The sequence below is a fragment of the Symphalangus syndactylus genome, chromosome 11 (assembly GCF_028878055.3).
Source record: "Symphalangus syndactylus isolate Jambi chromosome 11, NHGRI_mSymSyn1-v2.1_pri, whole genome shotgun sequence".
Lineage (NCBI taxonomy): Eukaryota > Metazoa > Chordata > Mammalia > Primates > Hylobatidae > Symphalangus > Symphalangus syndactylus.
The window spans coordinates 40,395,876-40,416,824 of NC_072433.2; the positions used below are offsets into that span (position 1 = coordinate 40,395,876).

The 20,949-nt window shown below is 48.1% G+C and overlaps 1 protein-coding gene across 1 annotated transcript in view; it reads right to left on the minus strand.

The window, feature by feature from the left end:
- Window positions 1-2,475: 2,475 nt before the first annotated feature.
- Window positions 2,476-20,949, minus strand: part of LOC129492613 (ATP-binding cassette sub-family C member 11-like) — a 49,360-nt gene continuing 30,886 nt past the window's right edge. Inside the window, 7 exon segments of the mRNA XM_055297860.1 lie at window positions 2,476-2,575; window positions 5,610-5,769; window positions 7,307-7,496; window positions 8,973-9,062; window positions 14,832-15,018; window positions 17,347-17,484; window positions 17,595-17,821. Of these exon segments, the coding sequence (XP_055153835.1) occupies window positions 2,476-2,575; window positions 5,610-5,769; window positions 7,307-7,496; window positions 8,973-9,062; window positions 14,832-15,018; window positions 17,347-17,484; window positions 17,595-17,821 (1,092 nt within the window).

The window sequence follows — 20,949 nt, forward strand, 5'->3', positions numbered from 1 at the left end:
TAAAGTATAATAAAAAAATAAAAAAATAAAAAAAAAAAGTTTAGCTATTTGTATATTGTAACAAACCTGTAATTTTTTTTTTTTATTGGTAGTCAATAATAGATTTCTTTTGGAAAAGTAGCAGCCTCCTGTCCGGGAAACACCTGCAGTTCCCACTAAGTGAACATTGGTGTCTGCTAACCTTTGCCTGTATTTCTCTCAATAATATACTGTCAAGCTTTTCCTTGATTTAGCAATTTTATTTACTTTATTTTTTTCCTCTCCCTTTTCCTGAGACAGAGTCCCGCTCTGTCACCCAGTCTGGACTACAGCAGCGCCATCATAGCTCACTGCCACCTCGACCCCCAGGGCTCAAGCAATCCCGTACATCAGCCTTCAGAGTAGCTGGGACTACCTGCGTGGCCCACCACGCCAGGCTAATCTTTGTGGTTTTTGTTTTTCCCTTAAGAGACTCGGTTTCGGGCCAGGCCCGGTGACTCACGCCTGCAGTACCAGCACTTCGGGAGGCTGACGCGGGTGGATCACCTGAGGTAGGGAGCTCTAGAGCAGACCGACCAACATGTTGAAACCCCGTCTGTACTAAAAAAAAAAAAAAATACAAAAATACAAAATTAGCCGGTCATGGTGGCTCATGCCTGTAATCCCAGCTACTCGGGAGGCTGAGCCAGGAGAGTCACCTAAACCCGGGACGCAGAGGTTGAGGTGACCGCAGATCGCGCCATTGCACTCTAGCCTGTGCAACAAAAGCGAAACTCCGTCTCAAACAAACAAACAAACAAAAAAGAAGAAAGAAAGAAAAGAAAAGGAAAAAGAGACCGGGTTTCACCATGTTTCCCAGGCCGGTCTGGAACTCCCAGGCTCAAGCGATCCGTCGCGCTCAGCCATCCAAAGTCCTGGGATCACAAGCGTGAGCCACCACGCCAGGCCGATCTATTCCTTTCCAATTAATAAATGGGCCGGGCGCGGTGGCTCATGTCTGCTATCACAGCACCCCGGGAGGCCGAGGTGGGCGGATCACCTGAGGTCGGGAGCTAGAGACCAGCCCGACCAACATGGAGAAACCTCGTCTCTACCAAAAAATAAAATAAAATACAAAATTAGCTGGGCATGGTGGCTCAGGCCTGCAATCCCAGCCACTGGAGAAGGTGAGGCAGGAGAACCACCCAAACCCAGGAGGCGGAGGCCATGGCGAGCCGAGACCGCGCCACTGCACTCCATCCTGGGCAACAAGCGCAAAACTCCACCTCAAAAAAAAAAAAAAAAAAAAAAGAGAGACCGGGTTTCACCATGTTGCCCAGGCCGGTCTGGAACTCCTAGGCTCCAGCGATCCTCCGCGACTGGTCGTCCAAAGTGTTCAACAACATCACCCAGCCTTTGAACACTCATTTATATGCCCAGCGAATGACCAAGAATGTTTAGAACTGGATTATGGGGTTTAGGGAAATGCATGGAACCACCACAAATGGAGATCTCCTGCGCCTCCCAGCGCCTGTTCCTTCTGCAGGCAGCAGCCCCAGGTTTTGTTTAGGGGCCACCTGCTCCCCAGTCCCCCAGCCCATGTGTTCCAGGGCGGGCTCCACCATCCACTCCAGATGGAGCAAAGGGCTCAAGGATAAGCCAATCGACATGCAGCGATCCCCGGCCGTGGTCCTTAGCTCAGGGTGGGAAAGTAACCAATCAGAGTGTATCTCAGGACTTTTCAGGCTACCATGGGAGAAGAGACGTGCGGAGAGATTGCAACCATCCTCCCACAGGAGTGGGACACGTGGAGCCCCCCAGGGCCCTCATATGGAGTTCAGAATGAAGCAAGGCAATGCTAGGGGAAAACCGGGCCCTGGAACTCAGACTTGGCCTCCCCATTATCATGCATGAGTCATTAGAGGCCACTTTTCCTTAAGCCATTTGGGTTTTGTTTTATTGTGTGATAGAAAGTACATAGTATTTATCATTTTAACCACTTAAAAGTGTACAATTCAGCAGCATTAAATACATTAATAATGTCATGTAACCATTACCACTATTTATATCAAAACCTTTTTCATCATCCTGCTGGGCATGGTGGTTCACACCTGTAATCCAGCACTTTGGGAGGCTGAGGTGGGCGGAACACTTGAGGTCAGGAGTTTGAGACCAGCCTGGCCAACATGGTGAAACCCCACTCCACTAAAAATACAAAAATTAGCCAGGCACAGTGATGCAAGCCTGTAGTTCCAGTTACTCAGGAAGATGAGACAGAAGAATCACTTAAACCCAGGATGTGGAGGTTGCAGTGAGCCGAGATGGTGTCACTGCACTCTAGCCTGGGTGACAGAGTGAGACTCGGTCTCAGAACGAAACAAAACAAAACAAAACTTTTTCATTATCCCCAACAAAAACTCTATACCCATTAAACAGTCTCTTCTTTCCCCTCTCCACCAGCCCCTGGTAACTTCTATTCTACTTTCCATCGATATGGATTTGCCTATTCCAGCTACCTCATATAAGTGGAATCATGTAGTATGTGTCCTTCTGTCTGGCATCTTTCACTTCGTGTCCATCCACATTGTAGCATGTATTGTTTCCCTCCGTTTTAGAGCTGCATAATATTCCATTGTACGTATATACCACATTTTGTTTCTCCATTCATCTGTTTATAGACATATGACTTGTTTCCACCTTTTGGTTACTGTGAGTAGGGCTGCTCTAAACACTAGTGTACACATATGGGTTGAAGTCTCTGCTTTCAACACTTTGGGATATATAACTAGAAGTGAAATTCCTGGATTACATGGTAATTCTATGTTTAACTTTTTTTTTTTTTTTTTTTTTAAGACAAGGTCTCACTCTGTTGACGAGGCTGGAGTGCAGTGGTGCAAACACAGCTCACTACAGCATTGGCCTCTTGGGCTGAAGCAAGCTTCCCACCTCAGTCTCCTGAGTAGCTGGAATTGCAAGCACAGACCACCATGCCCAGCTAATTTTTGTTTACCTTTTTGAGGAACTGCCAAATTGTTTTCCATGGTCTCTGCACAATTTTACATCCCCACTGGCAATGCATGAGAGTTTCAATTTTTTCACATCCTTGTTAATAATACTTGCTATTTACCTTTTATTATTGTTGTAGCCATTCTAGTAGGTACGAAGTGGTAGCTCATTGTGGGGGGGCTGGACTTTGTTTCTTGCAGTGAAAAGAATCCTAACATCCAGGTAACTGGTATGAGAGAGGGAATCTATCTGGACTTTACACCCAGCAAGCTTTACACTTGCATCTGGAACAGGCAGCACTATAGACACTTCCCTGCTATGCAGCCACGAAGCCCTGAGTGAAACCTGTCAACCTCTGCTTTATCCTTCCCCAGTTGTGCCAGCAACGCATATTTTGTGTGTAGGGCTAATGTGTACTAAAGAAGATGCAGGTCTTATTTGCATGACATTTGATATCTCCAAAGCACTTTCATAGATGGGTTATTTGACATTTTCTCCTCCATGAGATGGGTATACTCCTTTCTTATCAGTTTTAAATGGCTTGTTCAAGGTCATGCCACAAGCCAGTATGAGAGCCAGGCTGGCATCAAAGACATTCAGAGAGACGCTTAAGGGTAGAGCCTTAAGTTCTAAGGTAGGATTTCAAGTCCACATTTCTTTCTGCAGCAAGAGGTGGGGGGAAATATCACAAGTTATGGGTTTAGAACACCTAGGGTTATATCTCTTCTTCACCATTTCTTTGTGTGTCCTTAAACAAGTCCCCTTCCTCTCTAAGTTCTGTGCCTTCATCTGTAAAATGGGGATAAGGAAAGGGCCTCATAGGGTTGCTGGGAGAGTTAAATGAGACAGTATACTAAGGCATTCAGTTGGCACATATAAATGCTCAATAAATGTTAAGTTCATATTTTTACTACTCTTCATACCAACGCACAGGAGATTTGGCCACATTCTACTGTAACATAGAAATCTATCACTAAATGTCTTATAATTCCCCTAACAACCATTTTTTGGTTTTCTTGTGGGGTGGGGGGGAAAGTTTTGAGACAGAGTTTCCTTCAGCCGCCCAGGCTGGAGTGCAGTATCGCGATCTCGGCTCACTGCAACCTCCACCTCCCCGGCTCATGCGATTCTCATGCCTCAGCCTCCCGAGTAGCTGGGATTACAGACATGCACCACCACATCTGGCTAATTTTTGTATTTTTTAGTAGATACGGGGTTTTGTCATGTTGGCCAGGCTGGTCTCAAACTCCTGGCCTCAAGTGATCTCCCTGCCTTGGCCTCCCAAAGTGCTGGGATTACAGGCATGAACTACCACGCCCCGCCTCATGACCCAGTCATTTTGAAACCCTGTGTCTGCGTCCATATTGTTCCCTCTCCTTGAAAAGAGTTTCTCTCCTATTTCTGCCTGGCAAGCTCCTACTTAGCTTTCAAGACCCTGATCAAATGTCCCCTCCTCTGGGAAGCCTTTCTGGATTCACTCAGGCAGTGACTCATCCCAGTCGTAGCTCCCTTAGCATTTTGTACATATCTCTGATCTAGCAATTACCCCTTCATACTATGATTTATTGGGTCTTACCCCTGTACAAAACCATCTTCCCCACCCACACTGTGAGCTCCTGCTGGGGGAGCAGGGGAAATGTACATTCATTAAACTGGCTCCAGTCCCTAGCACAGTGTCCGGACCAGGCAGAAGCTCAGAAAAGGCAAGTTAAATGAGTGGGAGGATGAATGAAGGAATGAATGAATGAAGCTCTGGGGCTCAGTTTATCCTCCTGGCTCTAAGAATTCTCCTTAAATATCACAAAACATGGGGGACCGAGCCTGCTTTTTAGTGCATCCGTCTTCCTCAGTCCCCATGCCTTTATGTTTCCTCCCAGATAAAGTACATTGTCAGTAGGAGCCTAATCTGGATAAAGCTTCGTCCCTGAGTTGACTTCTGAGGACACAGAAAGTGTAGTGAAGAGGCTGGAACATCTGGTTCTGTCTGCTTCACTGACTGGGCTGCCTGGATTTTTCTCACGTCACCCCTGTCTGGAATGTGTACCACTGAAGAAGCACTTCCTAAAAACGTCCCCAGGGGCTTTGCCCAGTGCACAGAGAGAATAAGCCACATCTGGACAAGAAAGAATATGGTAGCCTGAGTGCAAATGCTTAATGGTGTAGTGAAATCTGACCAATCCCATCAGGGTTTCGTTTCTGTTTTTGTTTGCTTGCTTGTTTGTTTTTTAATAGAGTCAGGGTCTTGCTGTGTTGCCCAGGTTGGAGCACAGTGGCTATTCACAGGCACAGTCATAGTGTACTACAGCCCTGAGCTCCTGGACTCAAGTGATCCTCCTGCCTCAGCCTCTCAAATAGCTGGGACTACAGCTGTGCACCACCATGCCATCCAGTTTCTAAAAAATAAAAATAGGTTTTGTTTTTGTATATAACATTATGGTTTACAAAGTGCTCTTATATATATTGAGGCCTCATTTAATCCTCAACAGTACTTCAGTGGGGTAAGCCAGGTAGGCATGAGTGGCCCAGCAGGCCAAGGAGGCCTGGAAATCGGGGCACTGGTCACCAGCTCACTATAGGCAGCCCGGTACTGGAATCCTGGTCCTGTGACCCACCTCCTGCAGGCTGCCTGCTGGCCCAGCACTCACCTGATGGTTCCTGAGAACAGCACTGGATCTTGAGGGATCACTGAGAGCTTGGACCGCAAGTCCTCCAGGCCGATGCTGCAAATGTCCACGCCGTCAATGAGAATCCGGCCTGCCACGGGCTCCACCAGGCGGAAGAGAGCCATGCCCAAGGAGGACTTCCCTGTGGGGCAAGAAACGAGCGGGGCCTCAGTTTCCTGCATCTGCACTAGCGGAAGCACAGGTCACACCTGGCGATCGCACCTGACCCGCTGCCCTCCGTGGCCCATTCTTCATCATTGTGAGCCCTGAAGGGGTAGGAGAGAGCTGGCATCTCTGCTCCACGTGGTACCTAATGCCATGAGCAACTTGTTATAGCCTAGATCAGAGGGCACACGTGGGGCCCCTGGATCAAAGCCAGCCCACAGACATGTTTTGTCTCATACACACAATTTTAGAGTTATTTTTTAATTCCTTGCCAGCATTTTTAAAAATCACAGATATAAAAGTTCAAATTGCATGTTTCTCTTGAAACTCAGTAGAATTGGCAACACTGGACCCATATCCCCCCCAGGCAACAGCTGGGCTGGAGCTGAGCGCAGCCACTTGGTTGAGACACAGTGGCATTCTCCAGTCACCACCCGCCCTCCCCAGCCCCCATATACCACACCCACCTATGGCACTCAGCTATGTCACCTGCCAGGCTCCAAAGCATTGGAGGTTTCAACCCTGTTCTCAAAGTTAAGCTCTATGAGGGTAGAAGCTGTGTGTCTTCCTTACCTTTCGGTTCCCAGGCACATAGTAGGTGCTCAGTAAAAACCTACTGAATGAATATAGGCAGTAGGGTCAGAATCTACCGAGAGCTTCTCTCTGCCAGACCCCGGCCCTCTCAGGGTTTCTACCAATCGGCAGGTGGAAAATAGCAAGAGAAGAACACCCAGAAGAACACATCTGGAAACTCTTCACCCTGCAGTGCGGGAGTGCTGAGGAGACAGAGACCAGGAAGGCTCTCAGCATCCATGGGGCTGCCTGGAGGAGGCAGCTCTGGGGTGTCCTGAAGTGGGGGACTGGGGATAAGAACCAAGTCTTAACAATAGTTTTTGAACAATGCAAAGAGGCAGAGGGAGGGGGACTTGGGCCAGATCTCCCAGAAGTGACGGGAGAGGAAGACAGGGAGAGAAACTGAGGAGGAGAAAGGAAACTGGGAGAGGAAAGAGGAGGAGGCAGAGGCTGGTGAGAACAGTCCAGGAAGCGGGTGGGGAGGGAGGAAAAGGGGAGTATGGATGTGACTCCTATCCTGCTCTTCATCCTGGCAGTGCCCTGCACTGCCCCTCCAAAAGTGCTTCTGCCCGGACCCTACACGCCTCAGCTTAAGCACTGGGCTCAGAACCCAGGTGTCCACAGCCCGGTACCACTAGCCCCATTATTCTGCATAACACCACCCTGTTTATTTCCTCCCTGGCAGCCACCACAGCCTGCAGCTGTCATATTTCCGTCTTTATTTGCTGGTCTATTTAACAGCTCTCTCCTCCACTGGAATCCCATGATCACAGGAACCTTGGGTTTTGCTCACCAGTGTTTGTCTAGCACAGGGCCCAGCACAGCGTGAGGACCTAATACATATTTGGGGGATGACTGAGCAAACACATGCCCCCAAATAGGTCTAGTGCCCAAAGGGCAAAGGAGGAGCCGGGGATGCTCCCCCAGGAAGCTCAGCTCACCAGAGCCCGTCCTTCCCACGATGCCCACCACTCTGTGGCTGCGGATGGTCAGGTTGATGCCGTGAAGCACGGTGGGTGTGTTGTCTCTGTATTTCATGTGATAATCCTGAAATGTGATTTCCCCATGCTGTGGCCACCCCTGGGGACAATTTGTGCCTTCCATGTGTAAAGGAGCTTCCAAGACACACATCTTGTTTTTAAAGAAAGAAAAATAAATCAATAGTTATCATCCATCTCGGCCCACCCCCTGTGGGCCTGCCAGCCTCCCACTGTAGGGGGTGTGACCCACCCCAGCCTGCCCTGTGCCAAGGTCAAGCCCCCTGCTGTGTAATCAGAGGAACATCCCCCGCACCCCCATCACCTAAAACACAAAATTTTCCCCAGAAGAGTGAGAAACCTGCATAGCTAATTCCCTTGTTATTAACATAGAGCAATGTTCCTGATTTACCGTGTGACTTTAACGAAATAGAATCCAAGATAATGACAGTAAAGGCAGCAGAGACTCACCCCTTCGGGGGGTTTCATAGCTCAGAGCCCTTGTGCAGACTTAATCTCTCTCTATCCACATCCTGTGAGACAGGCCTTTTTGGAGGCATTTCCCAGGTGAGGAGATAGAGGATCCAACAACTTAAGATCAACAACTTACTTAAGTTCCACAACTTACTTAAGATCACACAGTTTCAGGTTGGAACTCAAACCCAGATCTGCCTAACGCCGAGCCCACTCTGCATCAAGTGCAGTTGTGTGTGTTGAGAGCAAAGAACACTGGAGAAGAAGTTGGATCTGACCACCTGGCTGCAAGCCACAACTCCCCATGCTGGTGCTGTGTCACGGCAGCATCCCTGGGCAGGAAATCAGGGCCCTACAATTCATAAATTCCACTCATGCAAGGGGGCAGGAGACCTGGTTTGCAGAGGGCTCTGCCAGCCCCAGCCTGTGTGATCTTAAGCAAAAATTCTGCCTGGCCCAACCTCGGTTTCCTTGTCTGAAAAATGTGGATAATCATTCAATCAACGTAATAAAATTGTTCCATGATCCCATGAGATAGTCTAGATAAAGGGCTTAGCACCATGCCTGGCCCATAGAAAGGTCTCAGTCACAATAATAAAGAACATGATGGAACCTCACTATGGGTCAGGCAGTGTGCCAGGTGCTTTACGTGTTATATCATTTCAACTTTGTGATAATCTGGCAAAGCGATGCTATCGTCTTTCTCATTTCAGAGATGGGGAAAAGAGAGTTTGAATAAGTTGCCCAGGTTATTCCAATGATTCAAATAGTAAAGCTTAGACTTGAACCCAGGTAATCTGGCTACAGAATCTGTGCTCTTAACTACCATGACATAAATGGAAGCAATAATAGGAACAAAGAATAATGTCATCATTATTATTGCACCGGGCAAACCTCTCATTTCCAAGAGGAGAAGATGATCTCCTCTTCCGCCTAGGAATGCTGTGAGGGATGTGGTCAAAGTGAGCAGACAGGTGTGGAAGAGCTTCAGTGAGAGGGTCAACAAAAGTCTGGGGAAGATGGGGAGGAAAGGCCAGGAGCCTGGTGTTTCCTGGGATGGTCTCAGGGCTCTGAGGCTGGTGGGGCTTGTAGAGGTCACAGAAGTCATGCCCCAACTTGCATAGCTCCCCACACCAGACCCAGACCTAGACCCCACCTTCATGTACTGCAGTGTCCTCTCTGCAGCCGTGAAGTGTGCCTCTGTCTCCAAGCCAATCCTGGCAGTGGCCTGGCAGCTGGATGCCAGCTGGAAGGAAGGAGAAATGTCGGGGGTCAAGAGGCTGCTGGGGTGTGCTCAGGCTCTTCAACGCTCCTGATAACCACTGATTGCCATTGCCCCTGAGTGACCCCTGAAACTAAGATAATTTTCCTAGCAAGAACGGAGCAGAGGCCCCTGGTGCCCCCTCAGCCCATTTCTGAGTTTAGCTGCAGCTGCGATGGGCAATTCTGGGGGAGAACCTCCCCAGACAGTGTTCCACCTCGAGTGCCCTCTGTATGTCTTTCTGCTCAAGACCTCTGCCCACGTCATAGCAACCGCCTAGCCCATGCATGAGGACATCCCAGAAACCCAGGAGACTTAAGGTTACTGAGAATGAACTTTGACAGATGGGGAACAAGTGCTAGCAGAGATAAATGCTCCCATCTCCCAGCCTTTGAGGGCATGGTCCTGGAAATACCCCATACGCTTCTCAGGAGATCCCAGGACAGTTGAGCCCATAGAACAGGGACCCCAATGTCACACTTCCATGATGACTTCCTCCTTCCCCATCTCACTTTTCTGCTCCCTCAATCCTAGTTCCTGGGAGCACCTCCCAAATAAGCTGCCTGCACCCAAGTTCCTGTCTCAGGTCCTGCCCTCAGGGAAACCCAGGCTAGAGGAGTTAGGGACTCTTGGGAACTGGGGGCACCAAAGATAAGGAAACTGAGGCTCCAAAAGAAGAAATTACATCCACAGAAACATCTAGAAGCTGGAGGCAGAGCTGGGGTTGGGGGCCCAGTCTATAACCTCCATTACCCTGGCCCAAGAAATGGGCAAACAGGATGTGCAGGGGGTGCTGGGTAACACATTAATCATACATTCATTCAACAAACTCTGGTGGATGGCTCTGTGCCAGGTGCTGGACCAGGCTCCATGTCCCAAAGTGCAGCAGATGTAGGCCTGCCCTCGAGGAGGTCCCAGCTGGATGGAAAGGCAGATAAGGCAACAAAGAATAAAGTGCAGAGGGGCGCACTCCACAACAGAGAAGCCCTGGAGTGCCACTAGGATGCACAGGAGGGGCCCTGGATGAGGGCACAGGGAAGGATTCCAGGAAGAGTCAGTCCTAGAGTGACATTTTTAAGGTGAAGTAAGATGCAGTGGACTAAAGATGGGTGGAGAATTGTGTTCCAAACAGAACAGCCTATGTAAGCTCTGAAAGCAGCAAATTCGCAGAATACATCCAGGCACCCACAAGCCATTTGGCTATGGCTGAAACAAAAGGCTGTAGGAAGGAGAGGAAGCCCTCTGTAAGTCAGAGAAGGTGGGCCCCATGATGAAATGGTGTTTAGTCTGGAAAGGAGGCCAGGGGTGGGTTGGAAGACCACTTTTCCTCCCATCCCTCAGTGTATCACACCCTGCGGGCTGCCTTGCCAGCATCATGTTTGGGTGTCTGGTGGTCTTATGCTTCAGGGAAGCTTGGTTAATCCAAGCCAACCACATTAATTCTACTCCTCTTGCCAGAGATTGGTTTAGGTGCGGGCTCATGATGCCATTCTGGCTGTTGAAGGATGAGAAGGCATCAGATGGGTGTATTCTTGAAAACTTCTCTTTGCTTTTAAAAAGGAACACATGGAAAAAGTTATCTCCTCTCCAGCCTTTGACTGTTATTGTGGGAGGATGTGTCACTTGGGGCTGCAGCAGCCATTTTGCGACCATGAATACAGACAGACTTGCAGACAAAGCCAGGCTGTGGATGCCAGCACAGAAAGGTAGAATGATCAAGGTTCATGCTAGGCCACTAAATGAGCCAACTGAGCATAGGCCTACCCCAGCCTTCTGGTTACATGAGAGAATAAGTTCCCAGATGGTCGAGGCCATTTTGAGTTGGTTCTTTGCCTCGCAGCCAGATGCATCTCTGGCATTTACTGAGAAGCCTCTTGGGGCTGCAAAGCAATATGATGTGTGATTCCTGCCTCCCAACGCTAGAATGTAATTTTCTCAAAAGCGCATGCAGAAGTCAGTGAGATTCTGGCCTGACTGGAGCAGAGGGAGCACATTGAGGTCAGGACCCCATAGCTGAGGTTTGGTAGACAGGAGACAGAGTTTTTGAAGGCTTCTGAACAAGGCAGTGACATGATGAAAACTATAATTAAAGATTACTCTGGTGAGAGTGTGGAAGGTGACTTGGAAAGTACTGAAGGACTGGGAACTGAGAAGTTATTACCAGGATGAAGATAAGATGCTTAAATAGTACAGCAGACCTTGAAAAGAAGAAAAGACCCTCAAGGGCCATTTTGAAGCGGCCAGTCCCCCAGGCAGGGTTTCCCATTAGAGTCTCCTGTGGTGCAACAAACTTCGAGCAACCGCCTGCTGTGAATAGTGCACCCTGGGAGAGACAAGCCTTTGCCTTGCTCCCTAGAAGGGCTGCGCTTAGGGCAGCACCAGCACTGGGCAACCTTCGCCCTGAGCATTGCCCTCCTGATCTACATCCTGAAGCAGCAGCAGGAGGGATTTCTGGGCCTTAGTGATTCCGAATCCCCTAAGACACTGGTGTGGCGCCTCTCCCTGAGAGTGCCAGAGGTTTGGGGGTCACTCTGCACTGGTGCATGTGTGTGTATCAGAGAGAGAGACAGAATGTGAGCCTGTGCGCACACCTGTTTCTTATTGGCTGTGGGAACACAGCCAAGTTACTTAAACTCTCTAAGCCCTAAGTTTTCTATTTGTAAGACAGGAACAGGAACAATAACAACAATATTTGTAAGACAGGAACAATAATTCATTGAGCATTTATTCCAGGCCAGGCACTACTCTAGGATTTTACAAACATTAAGTCTCACATTTACACATAATCCTCACAAGTCTATGATTTTGAAACTTTTATCTCCCTTTTACAGATGAGGAATCCCAGAGGTTAACCAATTTACCCAAAGCCACACAGCTGATAATGGGCAGAGCCTCTTTGAACCTGGATATTCCAAACCACATGTTCTTTTTTTTTTTTTTTTTTTGAGATGGAGTCTCGCTCTGTCGCCCAGGCTGGAGTGCAGTGGTGCGATCTTGCCTCACTGCAAGTTCCGCCTCCCAAGTTCACGCCATTCTCCTGCCTCAGCCTCTTGAGTAGCTGGGACTATAGGTGCCCACCACCACGCCCGGCTAATTTTTTTGTATTTTTTTAGTAGAGATGAGATTTCACTGTGTTAGCCAGGATAGTCTCGATCTCCTGACCTCGTGATCCGCCCACCTTGGCCTCTCAAAGTGCTGGGATTACAGGCGTGAGCCACCGCGCCCCGCCCCAAACCACATGTTCTTAACCACTTTGCTCATCTCATGCAGTGTGGTGAGCACTGAATGCCTGGAAGAGAGCACGGCCAGTGCCTGGCATTGCACCAGCTCAGTGGAAGCTCCCGGTCAGCCCAGCTGCTATTGCACTCCCAGTGCATGTACGTGCTTGCTTCAGGGGGCTCAACGAGGAGCGAGATGGAGCCCCTTTCCATGCCCAAAATAACAGCTCAGCATGGAGGACTGATACATGTGCTCATGGACATACATGCACCCCAGCACATACATGCACTCCAGCACACACATGCACTCCAGTACATACATGTGCTCCTGCACATACATGCAGTCCTACACATACATGCATTCCTGGACATACACGCACACACCTGTGTGTGCAGAGCCTTCTGCAGACACATGGGACATTCAGACAGCTATGCGGTCCTCACCCTCAGACGCCTGGGAGTGCAATAACAGCTGGGCTGACCGGGAGCTTCCACTGAGCTGGTGCAATGCCAGGCACTGGCCGTGCTCTCTTCCAAGCATTCAGTGCTCACCACACTGCATGAGATGAGCAAAGTGGTTAAGAACATGTGGTTTGGGGTTGGGCGCGGTGGCTCACGCCTGTAATCCCAGCACTTTGAGAGGCCAAGGTGGGCGGATCACGAGGTCAGGAGATCGAGACTATCCTGGCTAACACAGTGAAATCTCATCTCTACTAAAAAAATACAAAAAAATTAGCTGGGCATGGTGGCGGGCGCCTATAGTCCCAGTTACTCGGGAGGCTGAGGCAGGAGAATGGCGTGAACCCAGGAGGTGGAGCTTGCAGTAAGCCGAGATCACGTCACTGCACTCCAGCCTGGGCGACAGAGCGCATCTCAAAAAAAAAAAAAAAAAAAGGAACATGTGGTTTGGAATATCCAGGTTCAAAGAGGCTCTGCCCATTATTAGCTGTGTGGCTTTGGGTAAATTGGTTAACCTCTCTGTGCCTGGGATTCCTCATCTGTAAAAGGGAGATAATAAAAGTTTCAAAATCATAGACTTGTGAGGATTATGTGTAAATGTGAGACTTAATGCTTGCAAAAATCTAGAGTAGTGCCTGGCCTGGAATAAATGCTCAGTGAATATTAGCTATTATTGTTCCTGTCTTACAAATAGAAAACTTAGGGCTTAGAGAGTTTAAATAACTTGGCCATGTTCCCATAGCCAGTAAGAGACAGGTGTGTGCAGAGGCTCACATTCTCTCAGGGGACATACACAAGATCCCAAGCCAATTGGAGAGAAAGCCACATAACCACAGAGGGGACAATTAATGAATAAGCCCTGGGGGAAGAAGCCCTGGACTGGTACAGCTCAGGTTCCCTTAGGCACGGCTAAGCCGGCCTCACGCCTTGGGGCCTTCACGGATGCCCCTTCTGTGGGACTCTGTGGACAGTGAAACTTGGCCAGTCGCTCTTTCTCCACATCTCTCCCCATCTCCCAGCCCCCAGTGTGCTGGGCACAGAAGGATTCCGGCCTTGAGGTACACAGCTCACTATATCAGAATCTCCTACAGAATCCGTTTTAAAAATTAGATTCCAGGCTGGACACAGTGGTTCACACCTGTAGTTCCAGCACTTATGGGAGACCGAGGCCAGTGGATCACTTGAAGCCAGGAGCTCAAGACCAGCCTGGCCAACATGGTAAAACCCTGTGTCTAACCAAAAATACAAAAATTAGCTGGGAATGGTGGCATGTGCCTGTAATCCCAGCTACTCAGGAGGCTGAGGCAGGAGAATCAAGTGAACCCAGGAGGTGGAGATTGCAGTGAGCCAAGATCGTGCCACTGTGCTCCATCCTGGGTGACAGAGTGAGATCCTGTCTTGAAAAATAAAAAACAAATTAGATTCCAAGACGCTGGCCCAGAACCAGACTCAGAATCTCTATGGCTGTGGCCCTTGACTATGGTCCTCCTGGCAGCCCCACGCAGGCCCAGACTGAGTCAAACCCCCAGGCTAAGGTCCAGAAGTCTGTTTCAAGTCTTAGGCACATTTAAGTTTGAGAAGCCCTGTTCTAGGGTCCGGGCTGCGAAACCCACCTTTTAAACGACCCTTCCAGGTGATTCAGAAAGGTTTGACAGCTCAATCAGGATAGGAGCGGTTAGGTACAAAGACAGCAGCCAGGAAGCCAAGAGGTCAGTGTTCTTGTTCCAGTTCTGCTAACATGCATCTGTTTGGACAACTCCTTCCCTTGTCTGGGCCTCAGTTTCCCCATCTGCACAATATGAACACTGGACTCTGTCATCTGTGGGCTCCCCTTCACTCCCAGTGTCCTGTGATCTTATTAAATACCTTTGAATACAGACTTCCCAATTCAGAGCTGACCACGAGGAAACAGAGAAAAGTACCAATTTCAGAAGGCCAAGCACATAGCTCCTAAGATCACACGTGGCCAGAACCTAAGGTGTCACTGAATACCTGAGGACCCCCTAGGTCTGCCCAGAAGCCGCAGGCAGAGGATGAGCAAAGCTCAGAGAGGGCCCACACAGAGTCACCCCCTCACCTGCAGCACGACGTTGACAGCCATGGCTTTAAAGGAGTAGGGGGTGGAGGAGATGCCAAAAGCCACGAACAGGGCAACAGCCAAGGTCACAATGTTGGTCATGATCTCCAGCCTCAACGCCATCCATCGCGTGGAAGATAGAAACAACAGCAGGTAGTTATTCTGCGCATCAGTCAGCCTCTTAAACCTGAGAAGGAAAGCACAGACTAAGAACCATGTGTTTGTCTGACCTAGGGTCTCCCTGGGTCAGGGTAGATACCGGCTGCTTCCTCCAGCATCCAGTTCCCCACTCCCAGCAGCAGGGCCTGATTTTTCTTTGGAGAGTTCCTCCCTACCCCTTTCTCAGCCATGAATTTGGGTGAAGTTGACCTGACTCCTAACCCAGATTGAGGAGTAGGCTCTGCTGATAAGGCCCATCCTCAGCACGCTTTCCTCGCCTAACCTCTGTGACTCACTCAGGGATGGGTGAGTTATCCTAAATTGGCCACAGAGAGTGAATAAACGCCAGCACGTGTGAGTGAGTGTGGGCGTGATTCCTTTCAGTGGGATGATGGGAGATCTGAAACTACCATTCTGCTACTAGGAGGGGAGCCTGGAGCCACCAGAGGGTCTCTGGGAGCTTAAAGGTAAAATAACACCATGGAAGGCAGAGCAGTAAAACCGAGACACCCGGGGAACATTAGCTGAGTCTCTGGATTAAGCCTCACTTTAAGCAAGTCCTCCTCCCCAGCCTTTTGTTATGAAAATTTTTATAAGTACCAGGAGATGGAAAGCTTGATTTAATGAACATCTGTATACCCTCTAATGAAAATTTTTTAAAGTACCAAGAAATTAAAAAGTTGATTCCATGAACATCTGTATACCCTCTACCTAATTTAGCAATTGTTACTATTTTGCCATATTTAAGTCATATTTTTAAGCTAGTTTGCATTAGTTTTTTCTGTCACTTCCAACCAATAGAGACCTACCAATTTCCAATTTTCACATACCGCCATCAGTTTTCCATGTCAATCACAACCTATACTGTTCTTTGATTAGTATTCTTATTTTACTTGCTTTGTTTGAGAATGTATATTAAAAGAAACTTTAATCACAACCTTAAATTATATAAATAATGGGTTTGATATGTTAGTTGCATTTTTTCTAAAGTACATTCAAATAAACCTTTGATTATTGAAATTAAATATTCATTTACACATCAACTAAAACCATCTTACCATCTGAGTGGGCTATCACCCCAGCACAGTGGCCCTTCTGACTCACTCTGTCCATACCCTCTGAACCTTTGCATTAAGACATTCCAAATTCTGTCCACCTTACCTTTCTATACTGATTGAGTCACCTCCACCTTGAGGCCTTCCCAGATTAAACACAACAGACCCTGGTCACTCTGTGGCCCCTGCGCTCAAGCCACCTTGCTATCCTTGAAACCTACTTCCCCATCTCATGGTCTTTGCATTTACTGTCCCCTCTGCCTGGAGAGCTCCTACCCACATATTTCCATAGCTCAACCCACTCTTCATCTCAGCGTCCTTTTCTCTGAGACCTTCCTCAACAACAGCTCCAATCCCTCCAGTCTCTCTTCATCTGCTTATCTTAGTATATACCTTGGGGCAGGGTTCTCAGTGTGGGCTGAACGAATGCACCGCTCCAGGATCCCCTCAGTCCTAGAGTCTGCACAGACCTTGAGTGGTCTATAATGCCACTGAGAGAGCAGGTGCCACAGTTCATCCAATATTCCAGCTCACTGAGCACAGACCGTCTCCCAAATGTGTGCCCAAGTCTTACCCAGGCTTCAAGGCCAGCTCAGAGGCCATGCCACCTCCTCCCGAAAGCCTTCTCTGATTCCCCCAGGCCACCTCCTTCCCCTCTGAACTCCCAAGCAGTTTATTTGCCCCTCTCTTATGCCATCTAGCTTCTTCAATCATGTATAATTACAAAAACATGTGCCTGTTTCTCCCTTTTCCACCAGACTATGAACTTCTTGTAGGTGAAGACCGTTCTTGATTATTCTCTACAAACAGATAAGTTCATGTTACACCATTAAACCTCCACAACAATCATAGGACTTGTTTGTTTGTTTCAACATTTAGGAGGCAAATCTATGGCATGAGTAGTGAAGGAAGTTCTATTATTTAGAAAGCTATTGTTCCTCATTATTTTGTTAAGGATAGATATTTGTTTGGAAGTGAAAGAAATAACATAATGCAAGATGTGTTTGCACAGTAATGCACCTTATCATTAAATGCATGTATACATATGTCCATACATATATATATACAATATATAGAAGGTCTTTAAAGTTTACAAACATTTTTCCTATCATTTACATTTTTCATTCTTATAAATGAAAGAATGGTTCAGCAGTTTCTGGAGGCTCAGAGAAATAAGCCCATCGAACAATGTGCTCTCTGATGCTTTTGAAGATGATGCCATTCCCAGACACTCCATTCTTTCCCTGCTCCCCACCACCCCTGTGGTTCCATCATTCTCAAATGGCAGCAGAAGGACTCACTGGCTGATGAAGTCTTCAGTTTTTCCATAGACGTGGATGGAGCTCAGGCCTTGCAGAGAATTGAGGATGTGGGAGAATAAAGGGGACCGGCTATAGTTCTCCAGTCTCTTGAACACACCAATGGCCTTCTTGAACATCCTGCATGGACAGTGGAGGTAAGGGACCTGGACCATCCACCTCTGGGACCATCTAGTCTGGGTTGGTCCCAGCCTTGCTCCCCAAGTCACAAGCAAAAAGAACCTACTCACATACAATAAACGAAGCAAATAACCATGATTATGGCTCCCATTAACAGGATATATGGAGACAGCACACTGACAATCAACAGGACGGCGATCACCATTAAGGACAGGAGCAGGAACTGCTCTGAAAGGATGGGCAAGAGCTGGTCCAGCTCTTCCAAGTCTCCTGCGAAGCATTTCAAGAGCCGGCCTATTGGGATGGTGTCAAAGAAACTCATGGGGCAGCGGAAAACCTGCAGGGACAAAATCAACGCGGACCATGAGAGAAGCTGCAGGCCCTCCCCAAGACTGGATGAAGATGCCTGTTACCCTCGACTCTAAAGAGCCACGGATCCCAGGGGCCTCCAGGGCAGGCAATGTAGAGCAGTGGTTTAGAAGCACGGATGGGCTCCACGGCTACCTGACTCCTCCACCTACTGCTGTCTGACCTCGGGCAAGTACTGAGCTCCTCTGAGTCTCAAGGTCCTCGTTAGTGAAATGGGGATGAAAACGATGCTTCATAGAGTTGTAGTGAGGATCACACACCTCCTCAAATATACTAAACACTGAAGTGTACAATTTAAAAGGGTGAATGTATGGTATATGAATTATATCCTGTAAAGCTATTAGACAGAGAGAGAATACATTAAAAATGCTCAGAGCGGTGCCTGCCCCTGAGGTAGGAGGTGAGACTTGACTCTGGAGGCGGGGTTTGAACGCCAGACCAAATTGAGGACCAGCTAAAACGAGTTGGGGTGGAAGCCACTTTCCATAAGACAGGCCCACCAGTGTGTCATGTCAGTTTACCACTGCCATGGCAACACCCAGGAGTTACCACTCCTTTCTGGGTCATCAATGACTTGATGACTTGGAAGTTGCCACTCTTTTCCTAGAAACTTCTGTATAAACTGTCCCTTAATCTACATGTAATTAACAGTAGGTATAAATGACTGCAAACCTGCCCTGAGCTGCAGCTCTCAGCACACTGCCTACGGGGTAGCCCTGCTCTGCAGGGTCAGTCACAGAGCTGCAACACTGCCAGAACTGCAACACTGCCAGAACTGCAACACTGAGACTTCATTAAAGCTGTTTTCTTCTGCCCTACCACTGGCTTGCCCTTGAATTCTTTCCTGGGCAAAGCCAAGAACTCTCATGGACTAAGCCCCAATCTGGGGTTTGCCTGCACTGCATCACCCCCAGTAGGGCATTCTACCAATACCAGCTCTTATTATGTCCTACAGATGGGACCATTTTCACTCAGGACTGCCAAAGATTAGGAGCAGCAATCCTACTGGGTTGCACACGATTTGGACCCTTGGATCAAATTTAGCCATAACTGACCCCTTCTTGAAGGTGGCACCTCCAAGTTGATCTCTAACAGCCAGTGGCCATGAGGCCTTTCGGAGATCAAAGGACATTTCAAACCACAAGGTAGGCTCTAACAAAAGCATTTAGTTTGGTGTCCTTGTTTTGCAGATGAGGAAACTGAAGATTGCAAAAGAGGAAGTGGCTCTGTAACTTACTCTTTATGCAAGTGGTTAATGGCAAAACCATGATCCAATTAGGCCTTCTGAGGCTTCCCCAAGCCTGGCACAGTCACTCTTCACAGAAGGCAATTTCTTAAAGGTTCATGGCACTGACCAAATGACCACCTACATTTCCCCATGTACTTCTCAAGCTATAATGCAAGAAGTAGAAATGAATAGAAGCCAATGGCATCTATTAAAGCCAAACTCACAGAAAGAGGAGGGAAGGACATTCTGACTGTTACTAAATGTAATTATTTGAGCCGTGAAGTGTTCTCTGTAGCTGCTCTCATCGCAAATGCATGGATACTGCTGACCAAGTGTAGTTCTCATGTATGTTTGCTTTCTAGCTGGTGGGGTAGTGAGGGTTGGAGGGGCAGATTTAGAGCCTCCTTGCTTTTTCTGCCTCTAAAATGCCTTCAATTTTATTTCCAGAATGTTTTGTTAAATACTTGAGCTAAAGCAGTCAGAACTGTCATGATCACTCAGAGGAATCAAAGGGCAAAAGGGTCACCCCTTCAAGGACTCTGAGCACGCCTTGCAGGTGCGGGGCATGGTGGGGTTGTGGTGAGACACAGGAGCGGACGTCAGCTCCACTGTGGGTGAGGAAGATGCATCTGTGGAAGCCCAGCACTACTTTGGATTAGGGACCAATGGTGGTGACAAAGGGAAAAGGGTTTCAGTTTCTGATTGTCTTCTAAGTATCAAAATGATCTGGGGTTGTTCTTGTTCATTTTTGCTTCATTTTTTTCTGTTGTGCTTGCAGTTGAGCGAATTTTTTCAGATTTATCCTTTACTTGTGATTCTTTAAAACTACAAAGACAAATTTAAAGTTTAAACAGCCACGAAAGGGCTGGAAAAAGGAAAATATTTTAAATATGAAACACGTTTTCATGGAAAGAAACTTCAACATTTCTCAAAATTAAAATACAAAATGTCATTTAGAGGCATGGGCACTGGATATTTCTAGAATCTTGGAATGTGCCATCAAAAGAAACTCAGATAACACCTTGAGGGCCGAGGGCCACCCCCAGAGGCCGGGCGGGAAAGTGTCAGGCCTCAGGTAGAATTTCCCCCTCCTGCTTTCTGGTTCTGCCAAGCTTTATCTGAGAGATGGGGAAAAGCTTTGTCTCACCCTGCCAAAGTTGAAACACTTGATGGCAATGCAATTTGCATTCAGTCTACAAGGAACGATGGGCCGCTCCTCACCTCCCGCGTCTCCAAGTCAAAACCCCCACTCCCACCTCTGAGATTAGCCTTCCAGAACTCCATTCGCCTCCCAGAAGTGCTCTGCTTTTGTTCACCTTCAGTCTCCCGGTCTTGAGCTGGCTAAATCTGATTCCTCTTTCAAGGAGTGAAGTCCCCAAGAAGGCTTTCTGGACTCTCCCCACTTTCTTCCCCTGCCCTCAAGCTAAGACAAGGTGCCTCTTATGTTCCCATGGCCCTGTGTTTCCCATCCCGTGATGAACTTTACATATCTACGACAATGGCCTGTTTTCTTGTCCATCTCCCCCATTAGACTATACACCCATGATGGCCCAAACCCTACCTGCACTGTGCATTCTCTAATGTAAGCCCCATGCCCACTGCAGAACCTGGCACATAGTAACAGTAAGTGAAAGAGAGGAACGACATTTCCAAGAAGCAGTGTGATACCATAGGCAATTCGGTTTTTTTTTTTTTTTAATGAGATAGGGTCTCACTGTCTCCCAGGCTGGAGTGCAGTGGCATAATCTCAGCTCACTGCCACCTCCACCTCCCCGGCTCAAGCCATCCTCCTTGATCCTCAGTCCCCCAAGTAGCTGGGACTACAGGCACAAGCCCCCATGTCCGGCTAATTTTTATATCTTTGGTAG